At 32.4% G+C, this 27,722-nt stretch overlaps 1 protein-coding gene across 3 annotated transcripts in view; it reads left to right on the top strand.

The window, feature by feature from the left end:
- The window catches only part of hpo (serine/threonine-protein kinase hippo), a 97,309-nt gene that overhangs the window by 23,108 nt on the left and 46,479 nt on the right, over positions 1-27,722 (top strand). For all 3 annotated transcript variants that reach the window (XM_035362386.2, XM_035362388.2, XM_035362387.2), the window contains exons 7-8: positions 15,247-15,384; positions 24,349-24,465. In XM_035362386.2, the coding sequence (XP_035218277.1) occupies positions 15,247-15,384; positions 24,349-24,465 (255 nt within the window). The remainder of the gene's footprint in view (positions 1-15,246; positions 15,385-24,348; positions 24,466-27,722) is intronic.

Here is a 27,722-nt window from a genome sequence, read left to right as displayed (position 1 = left end):
TGACATATGGAAAGATATTGATTTCAGGTCTTTACCATCATTTCCTTTTATGCAATGATGTCACTTTCTCTCCTTTGCATACCACATTCTCATCGCAAAAACATAGGATATTAAGCTGTAATGACGTCACATAGCCATGTTTTGTTTTTGGAATCTACCCTTTTTTTGGTGAAATTCGAGTGCTAAAAAGGTATGCTACAAAACTAATACCCTATTAGTTCTGTAATTGTTTGAGATTGTAGCAAAGGCTTATTATAATCCCTTTTTGTAAATATAGTCTATTTCATTGATCCACTGCATTTGTTAAGATATTATTTAATTTTTTAGTTCACTGTTTTTCTAAATTCTGACATGTATTTACTTGTTATTCAGAATATCTGAATAAAGTGCATATTTAATACTCACTCTGTCCCAAATTAGTTGCTATAATTGAATACTTTTGTACTGATGATTATTGGTATTGATGATTTTATGATTTTGTTTGAACATTTTTCATAGATTTCGGAGTGCTGTGGTATCAGTCAACATTTACTTACCAAGCATTCCCTCCTTAAATCAATACCAAATCAGTTTAAACAAATTCAGGTTTAGCACTCTAAACCCTTTCACAGTGGTGTGTTGCTAAACTAAAAACCCTCCGCAGATGGGTATGTCATATATGCATGCATCAGTCTCAAATGTCACTAGCAGCTGGGTGCTGCACTTGCATTAATTTTTCAGATGTGTCTGGCATATATGCACTCTCAAACATACATGTTCTTTTATAGAATTTTTTTAAATAACTAGATGGCCCTTCGTGTCCATTACAATTAGCTTATATGACCATATACATTGTTGACCTTGTGTCCGCAAAGTACTTTCTGATTCTGGTTATTTGTTTAGTTGTACAACCAGATGATATAATGTAAACAAAACCCAGCTGATGCACAGTTGGCTTCATATGATGGACATTGAACAGTTTCTGGTGCTTCAGATTTTTTTTTTTTTTCCTGTGGGAATATCAGGAGTGGAGCTGTGCTTTTTAGGAACTCCAGTTTATATTCAGTTTGCATCTTCTTTCGATAGCAGACATAAGTTTTTTTGCACCGGTTAAGAGAGTTAAACTAATAAGAGAAAGAAGTTTTTAACAGGAGAAGAGTATATTCGAATTGTAAAGCCCATGAGTGACTATTTTGACAATAAAAACTCTAGATTTTAAGTGAGAATAGCAATTTTGATACCGTAATTTCCTCCGAGACTGAATTGGAAGTTTGTTTTGCTTTCACTTCACAATCCAGCAGAACAGTGGCTACTCCCGTCGTGAACTCGGTATGTTAAGTGTAATTGAAGCTTATGAATATATGGCAATTGCAGAAGTAAACTTAATGCAAAGTTATGTGAAAGAAATTGATTTTTTTCACCATTTTTTCAAAATCAAATGAACATAATAAATGAAGATAATAGATGAAGAAACTAGTAATTTCTATGAACAAAAGATGAGTGAAAATCCATCTTCATCCAAAATCAACATTCTCCTCTAGATGTGCCTAAAATGAGGGAATTCCTAGGATTAATTATTCTGCTGGGATGGAATTAAAACGTTTGATCTGAAAATGTGTTTCATAACTAATGAAATGCTAGTGACTAGATTATGACAGTCTCCTTTCTGAATCATTTTTGCTATAATATTTGATCATATATTTTATTATTTTTTACGTATGTTTAGATATAGATTTAAGTAAATTTTTTACAACATTTCATCAAGATGAGTCAAATCTTTTATTTTGCATTTAGATTTTAATTTTTAATTATTTTTTTTATTTATGATTATATTACTGTTAGAAATCATTACAGAAAAAATCAAAACAATTCATAAAAAAAAGCTGATGCATATATGATACACCCTTCGTGAAGGGGTTAAGCCATGCCCCATTTTGTAAGGTCTCTTTCACCAGTAATCACATAAAACAATCCTCTATTTAATGAATTGTGAATTCATTATGAAGAAAAAGATTTTTCTGGTATACTGGCGGTAGACTCCCATTTTGTGTAAATTTGCTTTAAAAAAATTGTCCCAAAATAAGTGCTACATTTGTGGAAAGTAAAAAACGGGAATGCAAATACCAAGTTGAAATAATTTTAATTGCAAATAAAGCAATTTTGATTGATATTTAAGGAATTTCTTGTAACTTCGAGATTACATGCCAGATTTCAAGGAAGAAGATTTTGAGGACGAAGGTTTTCCTTATTGAGATGGATTATTTTGTATGAGTGTGGTATGCCTCTGCCTGACATCGTAATGTTTCCCATACATGTTTGTAAAGTTAAAAATACATTGTCAATCTTTTTTACTCCTATATTTTGAAGAGCGACTTCAACAGCATCAATTAAGTTGGCAATATTCTTTGTGAGCATCTGATGTTGCAATGACTATATTGAATTAAAACACCACAGATCAAGTACATTTAAATCTGGACTATTCGGAGGTTGACATTGCAGTTGCAGATTTCATCCATCTTTTAAACATTCTTCTGTGATACTGAGGTCATTCACGTCCAAAATGAGATTTGGCACTCTCCTGTTGTATGTATATAGGACTCGATTTTTCAATACTTGGAAATTTTTTATGTATAACCCATCACATCTTTTATAATCATTTTTCAGGTTTCTTCTTTGTCAACAACTTCTACAACTTTTGTCACAACAGTTCCTTTTTCACGATTTTTTAAGTTTCTTTTTGCATTTTCTGAATAAACAGAAGGCCGTATTCCAGTTTTTCCATCAAATATTTCTTTTCTGTTGGAGTCCCATTTTGGCCTTTCCACCCCTACTGTAAACATTACTTTGGTAATAAACCTTTTGCAATATTTCAAAGCTTTAGCTTTATCTACGGTGATCGAAAACAAATTATTAGTTTTTGTAATATAAAACCATTTTTTATCGATATGACTATGATCCAACATTTCGGAAAAGCATTCATTGGTTTGAACACACTGTAAACAAAATCAAATTCTGTTGAGCTATTTTTTTCTGTTAGACTTAGCCTGATGGTGGATGGAATATGCTTCAAATTTGTTCTGTCCTCGAGAATCGTGTGTAATGTTGATTTAGGAAATACTAAAGTACTAACAGCGCATGATAAACTCTGCAGTGATTGTCTTAGTTTTATTGGGACGATTTTGATTTAGCTCAGTTGCTAAGAAAAATCTTTTTATCTTTTTTTTTTTTTCCCAACCGCATTTACCATTTTTTTGTGAACTTTTACTTTGTAAATTTTATCATCATTTATTTTTGATGTCTTTGTTTGCTTCCACATACGGAATATTGTGCTACGATGAACATTAAATTTCATCACTGCAGCATTCATTGCACCATGGTTTAGTTTATCATTTTTCAAATGTTGCAGTAAAAATTACAGTACAGCATTATGCTCTTTATTATTCATTTCCTTCTTTACTGTATTTTCAAAATTATTATTCATAATTAGAATTATCATCTCTTTTTTTATTAGGTCGAGTCACATTATTTCTTATTCTCATTACTTCACATTCAAGTTAACATTGCTTAGTATACTGCGTTATATTCATTGTTGTACGTAGTATAATTTTCCTGACGTCGATCTACTAAACTGCATCAGAAGTTATTTATGACTCCATCTACTTAAAATGAGGCAACTAATTTGGGACGGAATTTTTGACCTAACTGTAACAACTAATTTGGGACAGAGGCAGTATAAAACTGCATATTTTAAACTGCTAAACAGATAAGAATTATTTATAAATTAATGAACCTAAATAAAAGCTGCAGACATCTTCAGATCTTCCAGTATGCAATATAATTGACCTAATAATATAAGCATCATTGTAACTGTTAACTGCTGGATTATAATTGCTTCTGTATATAAAAACTTATAAAGTTTATAAAATAGATTTCACATGAATCCTCTTTCCTTCAGCCATCTGTTATGAAATTAAAAATTCTATAAAGTTATCATATGGTAAAGTTTTGGCTACAAAGTTATATAAAAGCACTCTCCTTATAAATCTGAGTATAGTAAAATATCTGTTTATTTCTGCTGAACATACATTTGTTTTATTTGTATGTATTGAGTTTTTAATATTTTTCATTTAAACAAACACTACATTTTGACTGTTATTCAAATTCTCTGTCCTTTTGTCCTATGTTTTCTCACAATATGAATTGTCTGCAGCTTTTATTATTTTAATTATCTGCTTCTGTGGGAACTTAACATAAATTTTCAATGTTTGTCATTTTCAATGTATACCAGAGTTTTATTAATTAATGACACTTAAAAAGTATTCCTATGATAATCAAATATAATCGAATTCCGCAAGTTTTGTTATTAATTTATATTCACATATCATACTATATAAATAACAGTATTAACATACAAACGAAAAGGATTTTCCAGTGCTGCTTTTCTCCTTTTTAGGTAGGTTTTTTAAACAGAAATATTACAGAAAGTGTAAAACTGAAAATCCCTTTCTATTGAATTTTAATCTAAAGGAATAGCCATTAGTTGAACTGAATAACCTCTTTTGAATTTTAGTGTGAAGGAATAACCTTTAATGTTACTATTATGCAACATTAAAGGTTATTACAAAATTCAGAGTATCCAACATTTCAGATTTTCTGTAAATCATTTATTGAATCCAAAATCCACAAGAAAATTCCGAAACTACGAATGAAACGTCATCTTCCATTCGTAGCTTACAAATTAAAAATTATCTTTTATTATGATAAATCTTATCAATTAATATGAAAAGCATATAAAATTAAATCTGCACAATTGTAAAATTCAGAAAAAATGATTCACCCATGAGCGCGCGTGCTGGGTCCAGTGAACCCGGCCGATTAAAGAAACCTTTCTGAAAACGCCCCTATTTTCCCCGAGTGGTTATAATTCAGTGTAGTCTCCAAGGTCATCCTCTTTATGTTTCTGAAGTTTTTTGCCGGAAATTCTATTCGAAGTTTTGTTTTAATCGGATCGGGTTTTTCAGACCCAGCACGCCATTTGCATTGCTGTAAGATAGTTCATTTGTGGTAGCACAGAAAACTGCAAACATGTGACCTAATTTATCCTATAAGGAAGAAATGTTACGTTTGCAAAAATTATTTGATGTATCAACTGTTGACTCCATTGAAGAAACTGATGATGAAAGTTATAATGAATTTTTTAGTTCTCATGACACTGATTCAGAAATCGAGATGCATTACGAAAATGAGAATGACATTTATTGCTTTATTGGAAAAGACAAAAAAACCCAATGTTAAAAAGAAAGTCTAAAGCTGATATTAGAACTCCTGCTCCATAATATTATTACTAAATTGCCTGGAAACATTGGTAAGGCAAAATATATGTAGACTACAAATGAATCGTGGGAAATTTTGCTAAGTGAACAAATGTTGCTGAAAGTCGTCAGTTATGCAAATATTTATATTGCATCTATTTCTGACAGCTTTCAAAGAGAGAGAGATGCTCATAACACAACTCTAATGGAAATTCACACTTTTAGAGGTCTTTTATATTTTTGTGACATAAGTTATCTCATGTAAATGTGCGGGATTTACTGGCAGTAGACAAAACCGGCTTGGAAATTTTCTACAAAACTATGTCCTACAAATGTTTTCTTTTTTTATAAAGATGTTTTCGTTTTGATCACATAGGAACTCACGTCATCAAGAACGAATCAGATAAACTTACACCAATAAGAGTTTTTTGAAGATTTTGTAAATATGTGCTAGAAATGTTACACTCTTGGTGAGTTCATAACAATTAATGAAAAACTTGAAGCCTTATGAGGAAGATGTTCTTTCAAGCAGTATATTCCTAATAAACCTGAATAATAATTCATGAATAACCTGAATAATAATATAATGAATTCCTAATAAATTCTATATTAATGTAATACGTTTTTCTATTCCTTTAAAAAATTTTATTTCATAGAAATTAAATTTTTAATTTTTATAGTTTGCATATTTTTTAAGTTTGATTATAAAATTTTGGCATAAATGTAACACTTTTACCTGAAGAGTAACAGTTTTTTCTTCAAAAAAACAGGAACTGGGTCTTTTGAACACAGGGCCCGCGCTCTTGTAACTCAAAAGAGCGCACATGCTCCCGGGTTAATATGCTTTATTGATATGGTTCTTATAAACATACTTACAAAATCTTCAGCAGCCTGCTTTGAATATGTTTTCTCATAAATCTTTTTAATTTCATTTACAAGCAGCAAAGCTAGAACTCCTATTTATCATATAAAGCTAGGAAAACCAGCATGAAGGTGCAGTATTTTCAGGAAATTCAAATGAAGAATGTCCAGTTAACTTATGCTTATTCCATTGTCAGTAGGCAAATTCAAACTACTTTCAAAGAATTAAGCATGCAATAAAAATTATAATATTAAATGATAAAGTAAGATATAGCATGCAGCAGATAATAAATATCAATACAAAATGAGAAATATGAGCTTTATTAGTTTTTCTTCAAATGTATAAAGGGCCCACCAGCGGCCGAGCGGTAAAGTCGCTGAACACTGGTAGTTCGGTTCGAGGTTCGAATCCCACGAACGGGCTGTCTGCATGGGCGTTTTCGTGGTTTTCCCCATGTGTAACGTGTATACGAGTCAGTTTCCTTTAGAAAGTCCTCCACGAAGGCATCCCTCTCCTTAGGCAGATAGCTCTCGAGGCTTTGCCATAATCACACACACACACAATTCAAATGTATAAAATAGATACAGTTTATTTTTGAGGGCGTATTTTAACATCTTACAAAAGCTTGACTATTACATAATTTTGGAACGTTTTCTTGCTGTATTTTAAAAAACTTTTATTATGACACTTTCTAAACTTACAAACAGCAGAATTTGTACTGCATATGTAACCACAGTGCACATATCATAAGCACAAATTTTTAATTAAATCACCAAGAAAGAAATATTTAAAATTAAAACCTTACAGAATTTTTACATTTCTCGAGTCAATTAGCTATTGATCAATTTTCTTGCAATGCGCTTTTATTCAAGGAAACACTTTCAAAATACACAAATCTAGGGTTGAGACATACACATAATGATAGGATGTGTATTTATGATAGGATACATAAATAGCTATTAAATTCGCTTTCAAGTTTTAACAACAATATTCCTTTGATAATAAAGTCTTACAAATGCAACATATCATTGTGAAAAATACAAATACCTAAGTATACCAAGTTAATTTCATTTTTAAAAGCAGCACAATTCCAGTTAGATGGTAAATATCTTTAATGAAAAATACATAAAATTTTTTATGTAAAGTTTTCATACAGTGAAAAATATAAAAAATACCATTGTAATGTATGCATGTGCACATTCATGTAAGCATACGTTAATGCAACACTATTTGTATATCATATGTTAATAATAAGAATTAAGGCAACTTTAATTATGAAATTTTATACAAAACAAATTATAACTTTTCATAATTTTATGATAAAATTTCAACTTTTTTTTTAATGAAATACAGTCAAAAGTCGTTAATCCGGACTCCTCGGGACTTCGGCGATTCCAGATTATTGATTTTTCCTGATTATAGATCATCAGTTTAAATCTGGTAAGATGGCATGCAGAAATTATAAAATTAAAAATATGAAACCGTAATTTATGAAATAAAGAACAATTATGATCTAAGGGTATCAAAATTTGCAAAACAAAAAAGCTTAATATTTATTTGTTTCCTTTATTAAACATTTCTTTCAATGTAAGTTGTTTAAGTCGCTTCGTTTTATGTGATAATACTTTCTCTTTAATTCTATAAACAGACATAATTTCTTCTTCAGTTACAAAGTTCCGCTGTTCAAGTCCTATAATTGCTGTGTCGAGAATACCGACTAATTTGTCAATCGAAATTTTTTTTTTTTTTTTTATCTACCAGTGTTCAGCAACTTTACCGCTCGGCCGCTGGTGGGCCCTTTTTCAATAACCTCTGTGTCACTTTTTTCACTATCGGAAGCGAATTATAATGACGAGGAATTTGATTTAAATCATATCAAGGACAAAGTACATCAAGATGAAATACTACATTTAGTAAGGAATTATAAGCCAAATAAAATAAAAACATCTGCCCTGAAGATAAGGATAGTGCTGACAGATTAACTTCCAATTCATTGTGTGCCGTGGCGTTCCCCCCCTCCCCCGGCCACAGAGCAGCGTGAAATTGATTAACAGGTTTCGGAATGGTTAAGTAAACAAAGGATTATGCCTTTATCTATTTTTTGCAGCAGTTCCACTTTTTGTTTAATGGACTTCAAAACATACGAGGGTTGGAACTTTAATAGTGGCAACTATTTATTTACAAGGAATACAAAAGTGATTTATGTCACCATGTTTTACAGTCCTTCAATTTAGTCGCCAGCATTGTGTACAACCTGTTTCCAACGATGTGGAAGTCGCAGAATACCTGTAGCAGCGCCTGTTTTGTTGATAGTTTGAATGGACCAGTCTACTGCCGCAAGAATCTCAGGAACAGTTTGGAAGCGAGTGCCACGAAGTGGTTCCTTCATCTTAGGAATTAAGTCATAGTCACAAGGGCTTAGATCTGGGGAGTATGGTGGATGGTAAAGCACTTCCCTGCCCCATCGCTTGAACAAATCAGTCACAGCTTGCCCTGCCTGCGGCCGAGCATTGTCATGCAAAATGAGAGGAGCGCTCTGCAGAAAGTGTCGCCATTTTTTTCTCAAAGCTGGTCGGAGATTGTTCTCCAAAAATGAGCAGTAATACTGCACAGTGATGGTCTGCTGTGGGGGAACGGTATGCGTTAGGATGACACCATCACAGTCGTACACGAGAATCACCATAACTTTCACATTGCTGGGGTTCTGACGAAATTTCGAACTTCGTGGTGACCTGTGATGACACCATTCGTTTGATTGGCGTTTCAGTTATGGCTGGTACGATCGGGCCCAAGTCTCATCCAGCGTAATGATACAGCGTAAAAAAGCACCTCCTTCACGCTCATAGCGCTCCAGGTGGGTTCGGGCAGCATCGTATTGTAGCCATTTCTGCATTTCCGTCAATTGATGTGGAACCCATCGTGAAGCAATTTTTCACATGGACAGGCGTTCCTTCAGAATGTGCAGCACAGTCGTATGCGCTAATCCTTTTTGTCCGGCCAGCTGACAAATGGTTTGGCGGCAATCACTGTCCATTAGTGCGGCAACAGCTTGCACGTCTGCATCGCTGACACTCGGACGACCTGGCCGCAGCATGTTTGCCGCGTTTTGGCGTCCTTCATTGAATGCTTTCACCCATCTTGCTACGGTTCTGTAAGGCAATGCAAATTCCCCGCAAGCCTCTTGAAGCCCTTGATGACACTGTCGTGCTGTACGACCTCTGGCACATTCAATTTTTATCCAACATCGTTCTTGTTTTGAAAACATCCTGACAACACTTACTTTAGACCGCAAGCTAATACAAGGATTCATTCTTCGCGTCACTCCGCATGCGCGTGACGTAGGCAGGACGAGTCTTTTTACTGAGAGGTAAGGTAGGTATGTAATTCACGTGTGGTGTACTCGATATTCTTTGGTTTTGTTGCATAACGTTTTTTCAGCTGTGTTGCCACTATTTCCAACCCTCGTACTTTCGCTTTGTAGATCCTTTACATATTAGTAAATCTATCTCGGAAATTCTATATGACATAATCGAAAGTTCAAGCTTACTTTTATAAAATTGCTCTAACAGTCTACAAAAAATAATAAGCCAGATCCAATTCGAAGATTAAGGAACAACACAATCTGCAACATTAACTGAATTAGATAATTTTAGCTTAGCTTATCGTCCGTTATACATTAAACGTGCATGCGTAAACGTATTATGCGCATGCGCACACGCATATTCGCAGCCGTAAAGGCCTTACGCGCATGCATCAACGCGACGCATGCGCAGAAAGTTTGTAGCTTTGAGGTCCGGATTATGGGTGTCCGAATTAACGACTTTTGACTGTATATAAATAATCCTTTTATTACCCTTAAATTAATACTATCCTCTTAAAGTAAACATTCTCTTCTGATATATTTGCATCCAAAAACCACCAAATGTGAGGAATTTTCTTTGATATCCCAAGCATAACACCTAAATAAATACGAAAGACGGCATAATTTTAACACATTAAAGGTGGGGGGGGGGAGGATCTTGACAAAAGTATGGCGACTGCTTCGCCTCGTTTTTCATCCTAGAGCAGGCGATATTTTGTATAATCATAAAAAAAATTTAGACTTAAAAAAGTTTATTTAAACTCTTGAAACTACAAGAAATATTAAAAAAGAACTAAACACTAATTACAAAAAATGTTTCAAAGTACATATTTATGTGAAGAATCTAGTATTTTTTATGATTGTGATAATGTTGATAACGCCACGGTGAAGAGGTGCATTGCAAAACTTGCATTTGAAGCAAGTCAACTTTCTTTTTTTATGTGCCACACAAACTACGCAGTTTCGTTGGGCATTTAACTTTTTTGCCTTTATTTTCTATCCGAATTAATTTGTGCTTTTTGATGTCTAGCAAAAGACGTCCAGGTGGATCAATTTTATATCGTGGAGTCCGTGGTGCTGAGTTCGATGTACCAGGTTGTGGCTCTTCAATGTCCATCAAATCGTCTGCATATATATCTTTATTTTCACGTGAAACCATATTGAAGGATTTCAAAATTTACTGTAAGTAAAATTTGAACAACCGAACAGCTTCAAACCACAAAACATACTAAATACAAATGTAAAGTAGCACATAGGTTGCACAATGTGGTTGCAATCCACATTGCGCAATCCATGCGCTAGCTACAGTCGGGATAAATGCGCAAGCTACAGTCGAGATAAATGTGCAAGCTACATTCGAGATATATCATAGTACTATGACTCCCGCCTTTAAGCTACAGTCGAGATAAATCGTAGTACTACGACTCCCGCCTTTAAGCTACAGTCGAGATAAATCGTACTACTACGACTCCCACCTTTAAGCTACAGTCGAGATAAATCGTACTACTACGACTCCCACCTTTAATGTGTTAATTGCATTGACAGTATATTTATAAAATATATAGCATTAGCAAATCTTTTAAAAAATTTTATGAAGAGACATTTATTCATAAACGGGATGTAATATAAATAAAACAAAATTTCTTACCTGTGCTCATAATAAAAGCTAAAAACTAAATCCTGATTACCATAAAGCAGCAAATGCCCATACAAGTTACTAATATATTACAAACTAAATATGTTCAGAATTATATCAATTACATATACTGCTAAAAGATAAAAAACTGTAAACGATATCATAGAAATGCACATGCTTAGTTGGCAAGAAATAATTTACACTATATTATATACTATATTGTAAATTGGAGCTAAATTATTAGGTATAACTTAGCAACAACAGTAATAATTAAAATCCTTTAAAAATTATCAGTAGATTAAAGATTTTGATGACAAGGCTTTGCACACTTATCAGTTTTCATAGTATATATGACTGGTCATTTGAAATACTACAAGTCATCGAAAACAAGCTTTGTGAGAATGAGTGTTTGGATTTCATGAAATCTCCAAGAAGCATGAATACTTGAGATGTACTAAAAGCACATTTATTTCACACACAAAACTCAGGTGCAAAATTAACAAGTTTCAACATGTATTTCATTACGAATATGGCAGAAGTTATAGCATTTCAGTTTCAGTCTTTATTTTGGCGAGGACATTTAACATAAGGCTTGCAGTTGCTTGTGTGACTTTTTCCTTGAGTTGGTCAAGATTAGTCAACGATGCTTTATGGAAAAAAATCTAGTATAATAAGGCCATGGGAGCAAGTCCACTTTTAGAAATCCACCACCTTGGAAATAAGGATTTTATTCATCCTGCACAAGACACAAAAAGCGAGTTTGTGCTTGATTTGTTAAAAAAAAATGTGCCAAAATAAATTTCATCCCATATTCAATTCAGAATAAACCAAATGCAAAAACCAGAAGTACAGTAGCAGGCTGCAAGAGAAAGAGAGGTAAAACCAGGACCCTCTGGATACAAGGCCACGACATGTTTCCCAGGAGCAGCTGTGATGTCAGTGTTAGTAGGGATAGCATTTCACTCAACTCTTCCCACTGAGGCATGTGGTAGGTGGATTTTCGGAGTTTTGGCGGTCACTAGGCATTTGTTAGAACAGTCGACATTCTCTTTCAGTTTTTAGATATTTTAAGACTTCCACTTTCACATTATTTATTCTTCAAATTTTTAATATGGTTTACACGTGCTGTATATCCAACTGCAAAGGCAGCTACCCAAATGGTCCAAAAGTACAGGTTTTCTCTTTTTCCGATAGAGAAACAATTGTTAAACAAATGGATAAATGTGATTCATAGAAACAATTCCAAGCTAATGAAATTTTCGAATGTTAAGTGCTTTTTATTTTAATGAATGAGTTTATGCTTATCTGTGCTTAAAAACTGCTTCTGTGTTAAATATATTATAATTATCATAAATTAAAGCGAGTACATACATTTATAGAAAGAAACATATTTAATCTTATTGTAAGCATAATAGTGATTATATGAATGTGATGACTTAATCAAACTATTAATTAAATTTATGGCAGATTGAATTGTTTATCATTATGCTAATCATTCAATTTTTAGCAGATGGCCTTATTTATCATCATGCTAGTCACTTAATTTTTAGTAAATGGCATTATTTACTGAGTTAAGTAAATTGAACAAATGTATGACTTAAAATTAGGATTAGATAAAATGTAGGACTAATAAAAATTTGAAATTTTAAATACAATTTGTATGTTGCAAAATGCTTGCATTTAAATACCTCAATACATTTGTCACAGCAACAGTGTATTTATTAAAATCTGAAGACCTTGAAGTCTCCAAATCTGAAGACCTTGAAGTCTCAAAATCAGAAGACCTTGAAGTCTCCAAATCTGAAGACCTTGAAGTCTCAAAATCAGAAGACCTTGAAGTCTCAAAATCTGAAGATTTTGAAAAGACATGATCTCTGTACTTAATGACAATTTTGTTTCTAATATTAATGTGAAAAAATACACTATTTAAATTTATGTGAGTTAATGTCTGATATTCTTAAAATTCACTTAATACAACGTCAGGCATTAAAAATGAAATTTTACAAAATGTTGTATTTAATTCTAGCTTAGATAATTAAATCCGATAATAATAATCTTTGCATACAAGTGTTTTGACGATAATAAATATATAATTTATATGATAATGATGAAGCGCATAAAGCAAATTTTCTTATTATGTTTTAATTTTTCAATTTAATTAATTCATATAATTTTTTGTGCAAAATCGAATATATTGTCATACACATATATGCATGCATGTACATGTATAAGTTTAAAAGTGTCGTTAGGTCCAACTAATCACAGAAGACCTGAATTTTACCAAGTAAATTAATACATGAACTACATTAAAGCAAAAATCTAAGATACTATATATATACGTAAGTTAAATGTTATGTGTAAATCGAATGTAAAGTGCTGTCTTAAAAGAATTTAAACTGTAGTCTTTACGAAATATTATGGCATACATTTTTATTTGATGAAATGCAGTAAATGATGAAAAAGTAATATCATTCACCATTTATAGACCAGTTTTGAATAATTCTGAATTGACTGCAAAGTTAATTTCGATGATTTTCTTCTTTCTCTTCTTTTCCTCTGTTCGAACAATCCTTCCTCTGTGAGTTGACTGGATTGTAAATAAGCGTGTTCATATTATCTAAAGTATTTCTGTATTAATTGTTTAGAATTGTAATGTATAATTTAGTGCATCTTAAGGGCATTATATTTTAGTAGTTTTATTCGACAGTAATAATGCAATGATAATTGTCTTTTTCATTTGTTGTGTTCAATATCCCAGTTTAGGATTTGTTATACTTGCATTCCACATAATACTGCTAAATCATGTTATAAAATTTCCATGTAGAGATCTGAGGTTTGCTATTTAGATCTATATCAGACATCTATCAGAGGTTTGATATTTAGAATGCAATATAATATGTAATTCTCTCTGTACAACTAATGTCTCATAATTATGAAAACTTATTTATATCATTGCAAGCTATTTATATCAAGCAAGAAATTATCATATTTTGTTATTTTTTCAGATATGAGTATTTATTATTATTTGGCAACATATGTCAAAAATAAGATATATTACTTATACTTGTCAAAGATATTTTTTAGTCAAGGCATAAATTGTGGTAAGAATAATTACTACGAGCCTTGACCAATAAACATCTTTGATTAATTTTGTCTTCAATTAATGATTCCAGGGAAAATAGCTTCCTAATTTAAATAAGTTAGGACATATCTTAATCTTTTAGGATCTATATCCTGTCATCATGTCTTAAATCGTCTTTCTGTTTAATTATTGCATACAAATAAAATTCCGTTTCATTAAGTGTGAAGTTTCTTTCGTTAACAAGAGGTTCTCAGCAATTAAATTTGGTAAAATCAGTAATGATAACTTTTAATGGAATTAAAAAGTTCTAGTTATTCGTATCAAAAACATTTTAAAAATAAAAATCTTGGTTCTTCATATTCTAATGAAAACAAGGTATTTCTCAGATTCATAAATGATGAGAATTAAATATGAAAATTGAAGTTAAACTTATTTATAAGCCTGTCAAATGGATGAAAGGATCCCTACTGCAGTGACATCATGAACTGTGCGCAGTGGCCTTGAGTTACGTTTCAGGGAGTGTTGGTAAAATGTGGAAAAAACAAGAATTTTAAATTTGTTATCTTAGTAGTATAAAAGTAATGCTGATGAACTATGAAGAGAAGTTAGAATGACCACGTCTAAAAGCAGTCATATCACAACGTTTCATTAATGTCAACAAATTGCTAAGTGCAGCAGCAGATATTTTGTGCTTTCACTGCATTGTAAAAACATCAAAAAAGTTTCCACTATCTTTATTGTCAATTTCTGAGATGTCGTGCTACTTGGGTTACTGATAGTTTAGTTTTTTTTAAGAGGAAGAAAATGTTTGGATCGGTTTATTTTGTAACCTTTATTTTGAGAATATTAGTGCAGTTAAGAAATTTTCTAGATTGTTGTAGAAGATATTTTGTAAAAGAAATCTTTTTCCCTTTATGTTGTTCCATATATGCCTTAAATTTTTCAAAGTCATGTTTTCATAGGAATTTTTTAATGTGCTAATTAATAATATATCTTTTAAAAAACTTATTTCAGGCTATATTCATGATACCTACAAAGCCGCCACCATCTTTTCGGGATCCAGATAGATGGTCATCTGAATTTATAGATTTTGTGTCTAGGTGCCTAGTTAAAAATCCAGATGAGCGAGCTTCTGCTTCAGAACTGTTGCAGGTTAGTCCCTTTTGCAGTTCACAGTTAATTTAAGAGTTTTGCCAAGGAAGAAGTGGTGAAAGGAAAACAGAAGCCATAAGTTATGAGCAGCGTCTAATGTTCATTTCCAAATAACTTGATGTGTGTGTGGATATATTAGGTACCTGTTTTGTAACCAAAGGGGAAAAAAGTTATACAAATTAGTTACTTGGTAATTGACTGGAAAAAATAAAATTTTTACGTGCAAATCTAAACAGTTAGCATCAGTATGTGAAAGAAGTTATAACTTCTTTTGCAGACTATTATTTGGGATTATTGATAATTGCTTGTAGCTAATTATCTTCTGTTTTGTGTATGTATATTAAATAATTATTATTGTATAATTATTATTTGTTATTAATATTTAGTGTTGATGTATATATTGGTTGATTCTAAATTACTTTTACAAATTAAGAGGGGTGATAGTACTCACAGAGTTGCCAACGCTCCCGATTTTCGACCGCTCTCCCGCCAACCCGATTTACAATATATTTCTCCCGACTTTTTCTTATTCTTAAAATTTCTCATGATTTTTATGGAACTTGGCTTAATACTTTGTTATATGAACAAAAGAAGTGATTCTGGACATCTGAAAGCAATTGAATTTTCTCTAGATTATATCTAAAACAAAACCTTGCGAATTAGATAACTTCTGCTTTGTGAGTGAGAGCATGTACGTATCCAGAAATGTCATTCTCCAGTTCTCCAATGGGCATCGTGCTCCACTGCGTGGCACCTGGCATCATATATTAACCAATGAGGACAGAGCAAGCTGTTATTTGGATGTTCTTTAGTTATTTCGGTCATTTTGTCTTGAGTTGGTGTGAGTACACGTGCCTTCGGAAAATAGTTTTAGAAATTATCATCTATTGTTATGTCTGCGAGAAAGGTGAAATACTCGTGTACGTTTCAAAAATCGTACACAGTTGACTTTCCTTCCATTATTTCCTCAAGGAAATGTGATAAATTTGCGATGTGTACCGCCTGTCATTGCTATTTTTCGATTTCGCATGGTGGAAGGGCGAATGTTCTCAAGCATGTGCGTACACAAAAACACAAGGACAACATGAGTTGTTTTGGAAAAAAAAAAAAAAAAAACGAAAAATTAAATTTTTCTTTGGAAACAAAGGACCAAAAAGTTATTAATGCAGAATGTCTGTTCTCTTCCTTTTTACTGGAGCACAACCTACCACTGAATGCATCGGATCACGCTGCAGCTTTATTTAGAAAAATGTTTCCCGATAATGAAATCGCAAAGAAATACTCAAGTGCAAGAACCAAAACATGTGCAATTGTTAAAGAAATGGATTTGAAAAATAAATCTTTAGTTATTGATTGCATTAAAACAGCTCTGTTCTGCCTCTCTACGGATGAAAGCAATAAAACCGATTCAAAACTGTATCCAATTGTTGTTTCTTTTTTTAATCCAGAGTCTTCAGAAAATGAGTACAGTTTACTTTCTGTCTGCACTTTAGAAGGACATTTGACAGGCTTTACTATAGCACAGCTAATTATTAAAACTTTAAAAGAAAATGCAATCGCCCTGGATAATTGCTTAGCACTTGGTGCAGATAATGCACCAGTATTGGTAGGCTTGAAGACTGGTGTTGCAGGCATCTTGAGAAATTAAAATTCAGATTTTCAGATTATGAGGTGCACCTGTCACCTCTTAAATTTAGCAGCTGAAAAAGGGGCAGCTTCTTTACCAATAAATGTGGATGACCACATTGTTGATATTTACTATTATCTTGAAAGGAGTTCTAAAAGGAAGGAAAAATTGAAACATTTCCAACAGCTGCATAACAGCAGTTTACAATTAGAAAACTTGGATGAAGTTATAAAATCAGCTGGGATTGACACCCAGTGGAGTTTAATTGGAAAACTGAAAGATGCTGATGGAATTTTAAAATATAGTGAACTGTCTAGAATTATCTTGGCCGTCTTGACAGTTCCCCATAGTAATGCAGAGTGTGAGAGGATTTTCAGTGTTGTTGCGAAACCGAGGACTAAATTTAGATCTAAAATTAGTGATGACACATTAGAAAAACTTTTATTAGTGAAAGCAGGCGTACGGGGCAATTGCTATGAACAAAATTATGAAGTTTCTTAAAGAAATCAAAATCTGCCACTGTTTATAACATTTGTACGAAAAATGATTAAAGTTTTTGTTTCGTTTTGTTTTCTTAAACGATGCAAGTAATAAAAATGTTTCTTATGTGTAAGGTATTTTTGTGTTGCTTGCATTTAAGAATTAGTTACTATTTAAAGTTGATTCATTATTAAAAACTATATTTTCACCATTTAAAAAGTCTTTTTAACTTTGTGAAAACCCTCCTGATTTTTGAGTGTCATAGGTTGACAAGTATGTACTCATCCAGATGAGCAATAATTACCATAGGGCATAGGGTCACGTTCCACTCTGAGAGGCAGAAAAGAAGAATATTAGAAGTAACAGTGTTGGGAGAGCAAATGAATGAGACCAAATGTTGCACAATGAATAGTGAAAACCTCGCAGAGAGTGCACAAAATGAATAAAACCGAAAACTTGGCATTCGAGTGTTAATTAGAGCTGAGACTTGATGGATAACACTCAATTGCACATTGCAAATAATTGTAACAAGTTAATTATCTAAATTATTAGGGGAAAATTATCTATTGGAGGGAAAACTACTTTGATTCAAGTATTAAGGTAGCAGTTGTTTTTCTCTTAGCCATCTTCTATCCTGTCTTCCTGGACTTACTCTGCTGTGCTCATTCTACTTGAAGCACCCTTCTATGGGATACGAAGTTTTGACAGCCAGAACGCATACCGAGCTTTTCATGCTAATCTCAGCATGCAACAGACATTGGAGTTGGTTGATAATATTCAGCCCTTGATTACATAATTAACTTGTTGCGAGGTTGAGACCTTGCCAACTGTTGTAAGTTTAGAATTCTAATATTCTTCTTTTCTGCCTCTCAGAGTGGAAGCAACCCTATGTTCTATGGTAATTATTGCTCATCTGGAGGAATACTATTACCCCTCTTAATTTGTGAAAGTAATTTACGATCACCCTGTATAGTTTTAAGATATATTGATGCTTTTGATGACCTCTGGAATAGCAGTTTTGAGCCCAGCGATGGTTTCAGGGTTATTTGTGTAAACTTTGTCTTTTATATTGCCTCACAAAAGTGAGTCACAAGGGTTGAGATCATGAGAATATGGTGGCCAAGCAGTTTCCATTCCAGTAGCCTGTAAGTTACCCCAAAAGCAGGTTGTGCTTTCCAAAGTGCTTCTAGGATTTCAAAGACTGTGGGTCTAATGCGGTAGTGTATGAACCACATCTTCTCGAAATCTGGGTCACCTTGGATAGAAGGATGAGATCATTTTCTAAAATTTAACATAATATTCAGCAGTCACCATGCCTGCAATGAATATTGCATGGATTATTAAATTTTTTATGGAAAGAGCTGCAGATCTTGAACAACAATTTGTTGCAAAATCTTAAGTTGATTCCAATCTGTTTTGAAGCTTGTCTGATTGGGCAATGATGAAACACAGTTTATGTTTTCTCATTATTTTCAGACTTGCTCGACAAACAACATTGTCATCACAAACACTACCAGTTTTCTTGAACTTCTTAATCAGATTTTGGTTTCTCATAACACTTAACCCATTAACCGCCAAAACTACAAGGAATGTTTCTTTTCTCATGAAAATAATAAAAAAAATATTAAATTAAGCATTTATAACATAAATTACATTGAAAATTTAAAAAATGCTCTTACCTGTGGAAAACGCGAGTGTTGCGTTTGCGCAACGTCAGCGGAATAAGACTACGGATGTTTAGTGAGTAGGATTGTACTCGTGTGATGTTTCTTTTGAGTGGAGCGCAGGATTACTTTTTAGCTGTATAACGTTTTATAAATCTACAAATCACTTTACTTGTAATTAATTTAATATTAAAATATACATTATATTTCTTTTACAAATACAGAGTATTTCAATTGAAAGATTCGAGCATGAAAAGCTTGATTACAATCATGATATAAAGCTACATTGCATACTCTGCATCTATAAACAGTCTGGCTATGGTACTCTTTACAACAAAGTCTTTTGTTATCAACGGACTTTACGATAAAATGTCTACTATCTCCATGCAATGGTTTTGAATTTACTAGGTCTTCCTGTTGCTGATCTATTTATGGCTAATTCTACACTCTCAATAGGAGTTTGCAAAAGGAATAATGCATTCTCGCATCTGAAATCTAAAAGAGACTTTATATTTGCAGTAGTAAAAAGTTTTAGATACGGTCTCACCTCATATAATTTATCAGTATTGTCAATTTGACTATTGCCAAATGCAAATTCTGCTTCATATTCCTGTACTGCAAACGTGATATCAATTCTCGTACAACAGGAACAGAAATGTCCTTATCAAAAGACCAATACATTTTTTTTTTTTGAGGTAAAGAATAATATCCTACAAGCAATACTATTCCTATAAATCTTCTCATATAGGCTTCAGATGCAATAAAAACTGTTTTTTTTCCCCTCTGAGCGTATATATTTATCTGTTCAACAAGAAGAGAGTAAATGTCTAAACCAAAACGAAAATCAAAAATCTGTGCATTAGTTTTACCTTGCATTTTGTCTTTTATAATTTCTCTTCTATCTCTTTCTTCTTGTTCTTCCTGAGACATAACTAACAGTTCCTTTTTTTATCCACTTCAAGATTTCAATCTTCTGCTTTTTAAACTTTTTAGTATGACTATAACTGCTTTTAGAAGGCTGAAACTTAACTTCTTATGAGAATTTCAACTTTCCCAGCAGTATTTAGTAAAATATCATTATTTAAAACATTGCCATTCCTTTCTTCTTCGTCACTAGTTTCTGCAATTTCTGGGGAAACAACAAGAATATCAGTTTCATTCTGGTCATTATTAACATTATCATCATCTGTTTCTTCATCAAAAAATCTTTGAAGGCCTTCTTCTAATATAAGGTACCTCGTTCTAGGCATTTTTGAACAACCAGAACATCGAAAGGAATGAGTGAAAAAGGAGATTGACTACCCATTTCCTGCTGACGTCGCGTCAGCGCAACACCTGTTTTGCCTTGCTTCCCAACACAAATATAAACATCTGATGGATGTAATGTTCTGATAAACGGTGACCATGACTAAAAATAGATCACTCATAAAGACGGCGATTCTTTCGTTAAATATTTTCAGAAAAATTAATCGGTTGAAAATTTTGCATAAATTTTGTTTAAAGTATGAGATTAATTATTATAAACAAAAGAATTGTTGAAGGCAAATATTTTTTTACAGAAATAATGTTCATAATATTCCCTACACAAAATCATCTGCTGGTATAAAATATCTTAGGTAGTTATATTTATATACGCATTTATTTTGACCGTTGCGTCAACGCAACACCAGCGGCTAATGAGTTAAACCAGTTTTTTTCAGCTTGTACTTCGCCACAAATTTCCTTTGAGCTGTAGTTGTGCTATTATTGCTTGAATAGCAGGCCTTGACAATGAATATATGTTCAGAAACATCATATTTGGATGTTTTCAGTGAAAATGAACAGTACTCATGTTCAGACAAATTCCCAACATGCCCTGCATTCATCCACCAAGTTTTATCTGAATCATGCCAGTCGTTCAAAAGTCATCAAGTGTTTTCCCCATACAGCTGAATAATTGTGACAGTGTATATTCTTTTCATGCAAATAGTTTCTTCAATTGAATTTTCAGAAAGGTGTCTTTTAGTATATAAAAACTTGATTAGAAATTATTATCTTAATTCTTATGGTATGATTTAAACTAGTTATCTTAATTGAGAATAAAATTATAGAGATTAGTTTCATGGAAGGTTGGTTATACAGGAGTTTAGAAGAAAAATCTAGACATTGCTCGGAAAAGTAATGCAATTTTATATTTCTTAGTTGTTTCTTTGTATTTTGTGGTACATGCATTGAATTATTCAGTTATTTAATTTGATAACCTTTTCATCATGTTTGGCCAGGCTAGTTAGGAAATTAAAAACTGGATTTTAATAGGAACCCTGAATTTGAAAAAAAAAAAAAAATAGTGAGCCCTTTCTGGTTGCATTTGTTAATTTATAAGAATGATAAGCAATCCTTGTCATTAATTCTGTTTAGTAATTCCATTTTCAGCTTGGATTATGTATGAAAGTAAAAAAGAAATATTTTACAAAAGTATAGCAATTGTAGCTTTATGTGAAACTCTGATTTGATGATGAACTCTGTCACAAATGTTATTAAATTTTCACTAGATTTCAGCCTTTCCTAAAAGGATGATCTAATAATCTTTGAAAAGGAGGCTATGTGTGCTTTTGTTATGAGTGCATCACATAAATTTATTCAAAGACAGGAAACTGTGTGTTTTGTTTTATTTTTGATTTCATGTTTGTTGACTAACTTGAAAACCGTTAGTATCTTTCTCACAGAATACCCCATAAAAGCTTTTTGAAATCTGTTATTTCAGTATTTTTTTTTTTTTTTTTTTTTTTTCTCTGAGTGGATAAAACATGGCTAAAAAATGTGTCTTATGGTTTCTAAGAAAATGGTGAATAGAAAATAATTATATAGCATAATGTGCAAAGATAATGAACTTTATTTCAAATATTTATTAGAAATATAAGAGCTAATTAAAATAAATTAATTTACCTACATTATGTTCAAAAAGGTATTAATGTTAGTTTTTATTTATGTGATTTACAATGTATATTTTAAAGTACACTAGGGCTATCTGTCTGAGGGTATGGACTTTGTGGACAATTTTCGTATATAAACTGGCTGATTAAGAAAACCTCAAAAACTCCCATTTTACCAGCTGATTTGCCAGGGTTAAACATTGAATCAGACTAGTAGTGCTTACCAACCTTAGCCTTTTAGCTGTTAAATGGCATGTTATTTACAAGTGCATGCTTATTATATTCAAATTATAAGAGTTCTAATTTGATAAAAAAGTAATTTTGAGCCTGCTGTAGAAAGCAAGAAAGCTTTCTACAGCAGGCTAGATAGATCCTATTAATAAACATTGATTAATGTTTAAATAGCTAAAGCAGTGGAAAACTGTTAATATATTTTGCATTCCATTTGCAGCAGTTCAACCAGCAGGCTGCCTGTATGAAATTTTGTGGCTTTTTTTTGTCTTCTGTAATCTAAAACCAATCAGTTTCCTTAATTTTTCTAAGAAGTATTTGCTTGGTTTCTTTGATTATGGCAAAGTACATGAAGACTATCTGCCTAGGGAAAGGAATGCCTTTGTATAGTACTTTCTCAGAAAAACTGGCTCATATTCAAATCATAAAATCTGGCTACCTTCTTTTATGAAATCTGGTGGATGAAGACATGAATGAGAATATCTGATGTGGTTTGTGGTGTAAGGTTGCTATCAATGGCATGCTTAGTTTCCATCTTATTAACAGAATCCAGCTTTCGCATTGTCTCTTGATTAAGAAAGCAAAGGTTTGACCTTAAGCTGTTGGTAAAAGCTACGGAATATGATAGCTTTCTTTGGTTGTCAGAAGTCATGATTGGCTTATAACACAGCTAAATATAAAAGTATTTGAACTAATTTACTACTGTGTATTTCATCCTTTCCTTGTGATAAATGCTAATAAAATCTGCACATGTCTGTTTGTTTGTAACATCATCTTCTCCAGAACAGCAGAGAGTTGAGTTTCGAGAGAGATACACACAGATTCCAAAAATTCGTAGGAAGCCATTTCGACCATTCTTATCTTCATATGACTTTGATCAGCTGAGATATTAATTAAGAAACTGAAAATGCTAATTTTCACACCTTGGGAGTTGCTTTTTTCATTCAACTTCACTGCTGTTTGGCATGCTGCATTGAAGCCCGTACAAGGTTGAATTTTAAAATCTTTTGTAAACAGAGGTCGAGTAAAATTTTTTATGGAATAGAATTTAAAAATTTTGCTTGATCACAGCCTGCTCCTCTGGTGGGCTTGCCACCTGGTTATATGTATATATATTGTAAGACAGAAAGCATCAAGCTTATCGTTTTTTTAGTTACTCAAAACGACCATAGTTGTTTGTTTCAAAAGGAATTCTTGAAGTGACTTCATTGAACATGCTAATGCTCTCTTCCTTATGAAATGCTTTTCTGTATTATGAATTTTAAACATATGCAGCTCATAAGAATGATTTATAGTTTATAAAAATTATTATCTCCGAAAATGTGCAGTAGTGGAAATCAGTTTCTTTTCAGCGATAAATATTACTGAGTAAATGTGTGGAGTTGTTTCAGCTGGAAAATTATTTTCTTATGAAACTATGCACCTTTTTTAGTGCTTTCATTTGGAAGGTGGAGGGGTAATAATTACATTTTTATATCATTTTTGTATATGTATTTTTAAAGTGTCAACTGAAATACTTAACATTTAAGAGCAGTTATTTATTCTCAGTTCATTGTGCTTACAAAATCTAGATTCTAAGTTCTAAGGCATTCAAATATGACCTAAAGTTTTGGATTTTTCATGCACTGATTACAGTGATACCAAAAATGACCTTGGATATTCTGACCATCATATGTTGTGCCTATGATAATGAGTGGGTAATACCTTGATTCATGTAATAAGAGATTATAGTTAAGTTTTTATTGGAAATATAAAGGGGTGTCCCTTTGTTGAAATCTAAAGCTCCCTGATTTTGATCAGTCTTTACAGATAATGAAGAATACATTTTTATAAGCGAACTCTCTCTGGCAAAATGGGACAGGCTGCAATATTCTCATTATAGCTCCCAGTATCAGCACAGCAGTGTGAGAGTAGACTTGTTTTGCAAGTTTGTAGCAGCTATTCTCTTTTTTCAGTTATGCCATTCGTCAAGTCATGTTTGAATGTCCTGATGTGTAAAATATTTTTTGAGCATTTTGCCCCCCTTAATTTATATTTATGCCATTTTCAGCATGAATATATCAGAAATGCCAAACCTGTGACAATCCTTCAGCAGATGATTGCAGAAGCTAGAGAAATTCAAGAAAATGAAACGTATCGGAGAGACAGGATAAATAATTTGGAATTTGTGAGTAACAGTCTTTATATATTAACAAATATTATATATGTATTTATGTTAACTTAATAACAGCTGTTTTTAACAGAATGATTCAAAATTTCCTGTTCTGATTTTAAAGGGTAGGTTTGGCATACACCATTTGTTTGGAAACATATATCCGAAAACAATACTTGTAGGAGGTAGAGGGTGGCACTGTTAGGCAGTAAATTAGGTGAGCATTCTGAGTCATTAAATTGAGTAGGATGCATTTCTGCATGAATGAAGGAAACAGCTGTTATGTTATTTATTTGTGAGTAATGTAACAGCCATATTGCTGCATTTAAACAGAAATAGGTGAAGCATCATATATTTTGAATAGTTCCAAAACATGTGCATGTCCCATCATCAAATGCTTGTGTATTGTAATGTAACAGCCATATTGTTGCATTTAAACAGAAATAGGTGAAGCATCATATATTTTGAATAGTTCCAAAACATGTGCATGTCCCATCATCAAATGCTTGTGTATTTTTAGAAAACTGTCAGGAATGAAGGACCTGCACACTTGCATGTGAAGATATAGTTGTAGTCCAACCTGAATGTAGTAAAAAGTATATTAATTGATTTACATGATATTTGATGTTTCAGATTGGAATCCTTGGGAAATATTATACAAAGAATGCTTATATCCCTTTCACATGCAATGGAGGTAGTTATTGGAGGCAGTGTCTTGAAGTCACACTGAAGTGTTGTGAAGATGGGCTTTCCAGGGTGAATTTTCTTCTCTGGTCAAGCTTCTATCTTGCTTGAGGGTGTTTAAAGTTCACAGTGTGTTTATAGGGAATATGACAACCCAGGGTATACATACTCTAGTGCTTTGCAGTAATGCTTCATTATCAGTGTTTCGGAGAAAAATACTGCATGCTATTTCTGAAGGTGTTGACAGTCAGTATAAGGTTTCAGCAAACAAGGATTTACATTTTTACATTGATGTGTGAGACTATCCGAATAGAACTTTTTTGGCATGATAAATTAACTGAGGAAGATCTGTTGCTTGGCCACTATGATCAGCCAGTATACATGCTATTGCTTTCTTCTGAGTTTAACTTACAGACCATGTCCCTGAGATATTCATTAAATCTGTTGCTGATCTTGCTGCACATCATTGAATCAGCTGGTTACATTGCCAGAGACATGTTTGGTAATCCAAGTATTGACATTCTGACATGGGTAGTGCTTCTGATGGGAAGTACTTTAAGCACCTTATGAGCATTACATGCCTTACAACAGCTTATAAACATTTTCTAGGAAATGTCTTGTAATGCAGTCTGTGATTCTTTACTTTTTATTTTACTTAGAACTCCTCTGTGTTGTCTTTGTAAATGAATAAATACTTGTAAATGAATGCAATTTGTTGATATATTCTAAGTATCCTTTAAAAGTTTGTTCAGGAAGTTTTAAATTATACTGTTTGACATTCCATAGTTTTCAGCAGTTGTGTTTAAATCTATCTGTGGCCAATAATTGTTTTGACTAAGAATTACAGTTGATTTTAATAAATTTTTTAAGAAAATGTTTGAAGTGATATTTTATGAAAATTAATTGCTTTTAATGTGGGAAAAAATGTTCTGTGTTACCCCGTATTTTACAGAGTGGTTATAATTAAAGTTCCACCTTGAAATGGTCATAAAAGGAAAACTACTGGACCAAGTGTTATCAAACTTGGTATCATGTAAAGGAGGTCATGGGAATTTATTTTCTGCAGGGAAAAAAGTTTAAAAATCTCACCACCAGGAGGGAAAGGGTGATATGCAATATTGCTAAATGAAATAAGGGTCGGAATGTAACTTAACCTATTGTTACAGGGGCTTAATATGCTGCATATCCTTAAGAAACAGTGACTTAAACAAAATTGCCATTTTAAGGTGTTAAAGGCGATAAAAGTTGGGTGCGCCATCTGTGTAGCAGAGAAATGTTTCTGTAGAAACCCCAAATTAGAGATTAGAAAATGTGAGATTGCAAATCAGTAGCAAAAGTGTGCGCACTCTGGAAATCGTTTTCCTACAGATTGCTAATTTGGGATTTTTGAAGACTGAAATTTAACGATACTCCTGCAAGAGAATCTTTTGCTTTGAATTTCTTGCATGGATGGAAGTGGACACACATTGCCCATGGAACATTTTGTGGACAGATAGGCCCATTTTAGTCTAATTGGTGATCCCAAGTAGCATGGTAATGTCGTAACGACGTCAAACTGGTCGCGTTTTGTTTAGTGCAAACTGGTCGCGAGTCATGTTACAAAAACGTTGCAATATGTCATCTTTAAGACGCCCAGATGTCCGCAAAACTCGACTGTTTTGCAACTGTTGCAAAGACGTCTTTATTACGTCTTTGCAGATGATGTTTTTGTTACACAGATGTTGTTATTGCATCTTTCGCAGGTGATATTTTGATTGTGAAAGCATCGTATCATGACGTCTTAACAACGCCTAAATGTTTGCAGAATTCTACCTTTTTGCAACAGTTGTGAAAATGTTGTTATTATGTCCTTGTGTTATACATTGATTTATGCAGAAAAATAAGCTTAATAATTAATATATTTTTCTTCTTTTTTAAAATTTTGTATTCCTTGTATTTATCTAAAGTTTAAATATTTTATCATTTCCTGAAAAACCAAAAGATAATACAATTTTTTGTCTTTAGACTAAATATGCATAATTAATAATAAAGCCTTATTTTCAGAACTTTTAAACTATAGTTTTTAAATTTCTCTTTAGACTAAATATGCATAATTAATAATAGCCTTAATTAAGTGAGAGTAATTATGAAAGTGTTTATTATAAATATATAACATTAATAGTAGTTTTTAAGTAAATAAAACTCAATCAGACATAAATAAAAGTAAAGATATATATGTGGGTAAAAAAAAGAGTGTTTATGATAACAACATTATCACATTTATTTCTTTTAAATCTCAGAGACTTTGAAAATTGCCCCTGTCATGATAGAAAGTGGTTCTTAAGGTAACGTAATCAGTATTTTACCTGACCTCAAAGTATAAATTTTTTCATATTTCAAAGTAAAAAATATAACCAGTAACTTCTATATCGCCAAGATATATGCAAATGAAAGACTATATAAAGTAGTTAATAAATCTGATCAAAAATATTTCATACAAAAATATACCCAAATCTAATAACCAAAAAAAAAAACTTCCCATATTTATGTCTAAAAGGAAATAATAACCTAACAAACAACATGCATTCCAGCACTATTTAAGAAAAAAA

Source organism: Stegodyphus dumicola, chromosome X2 (assembly GCF_044657685.1).
Source record: "Stegodyphus dumicola isolate Sdum_Otavi_A_Nest chromosome X2, ASM4465768v1".
Classification (NCBI taxonomy): Eukaryota; Metazoa; Arthropoda; class Arachnida; order Araneae; family Eresidae; genus Stegodyphus; species Stegodyphus dumicola.
This window is presented reverse-complemented; position numbering and strand designations above follow the sequence as displayed.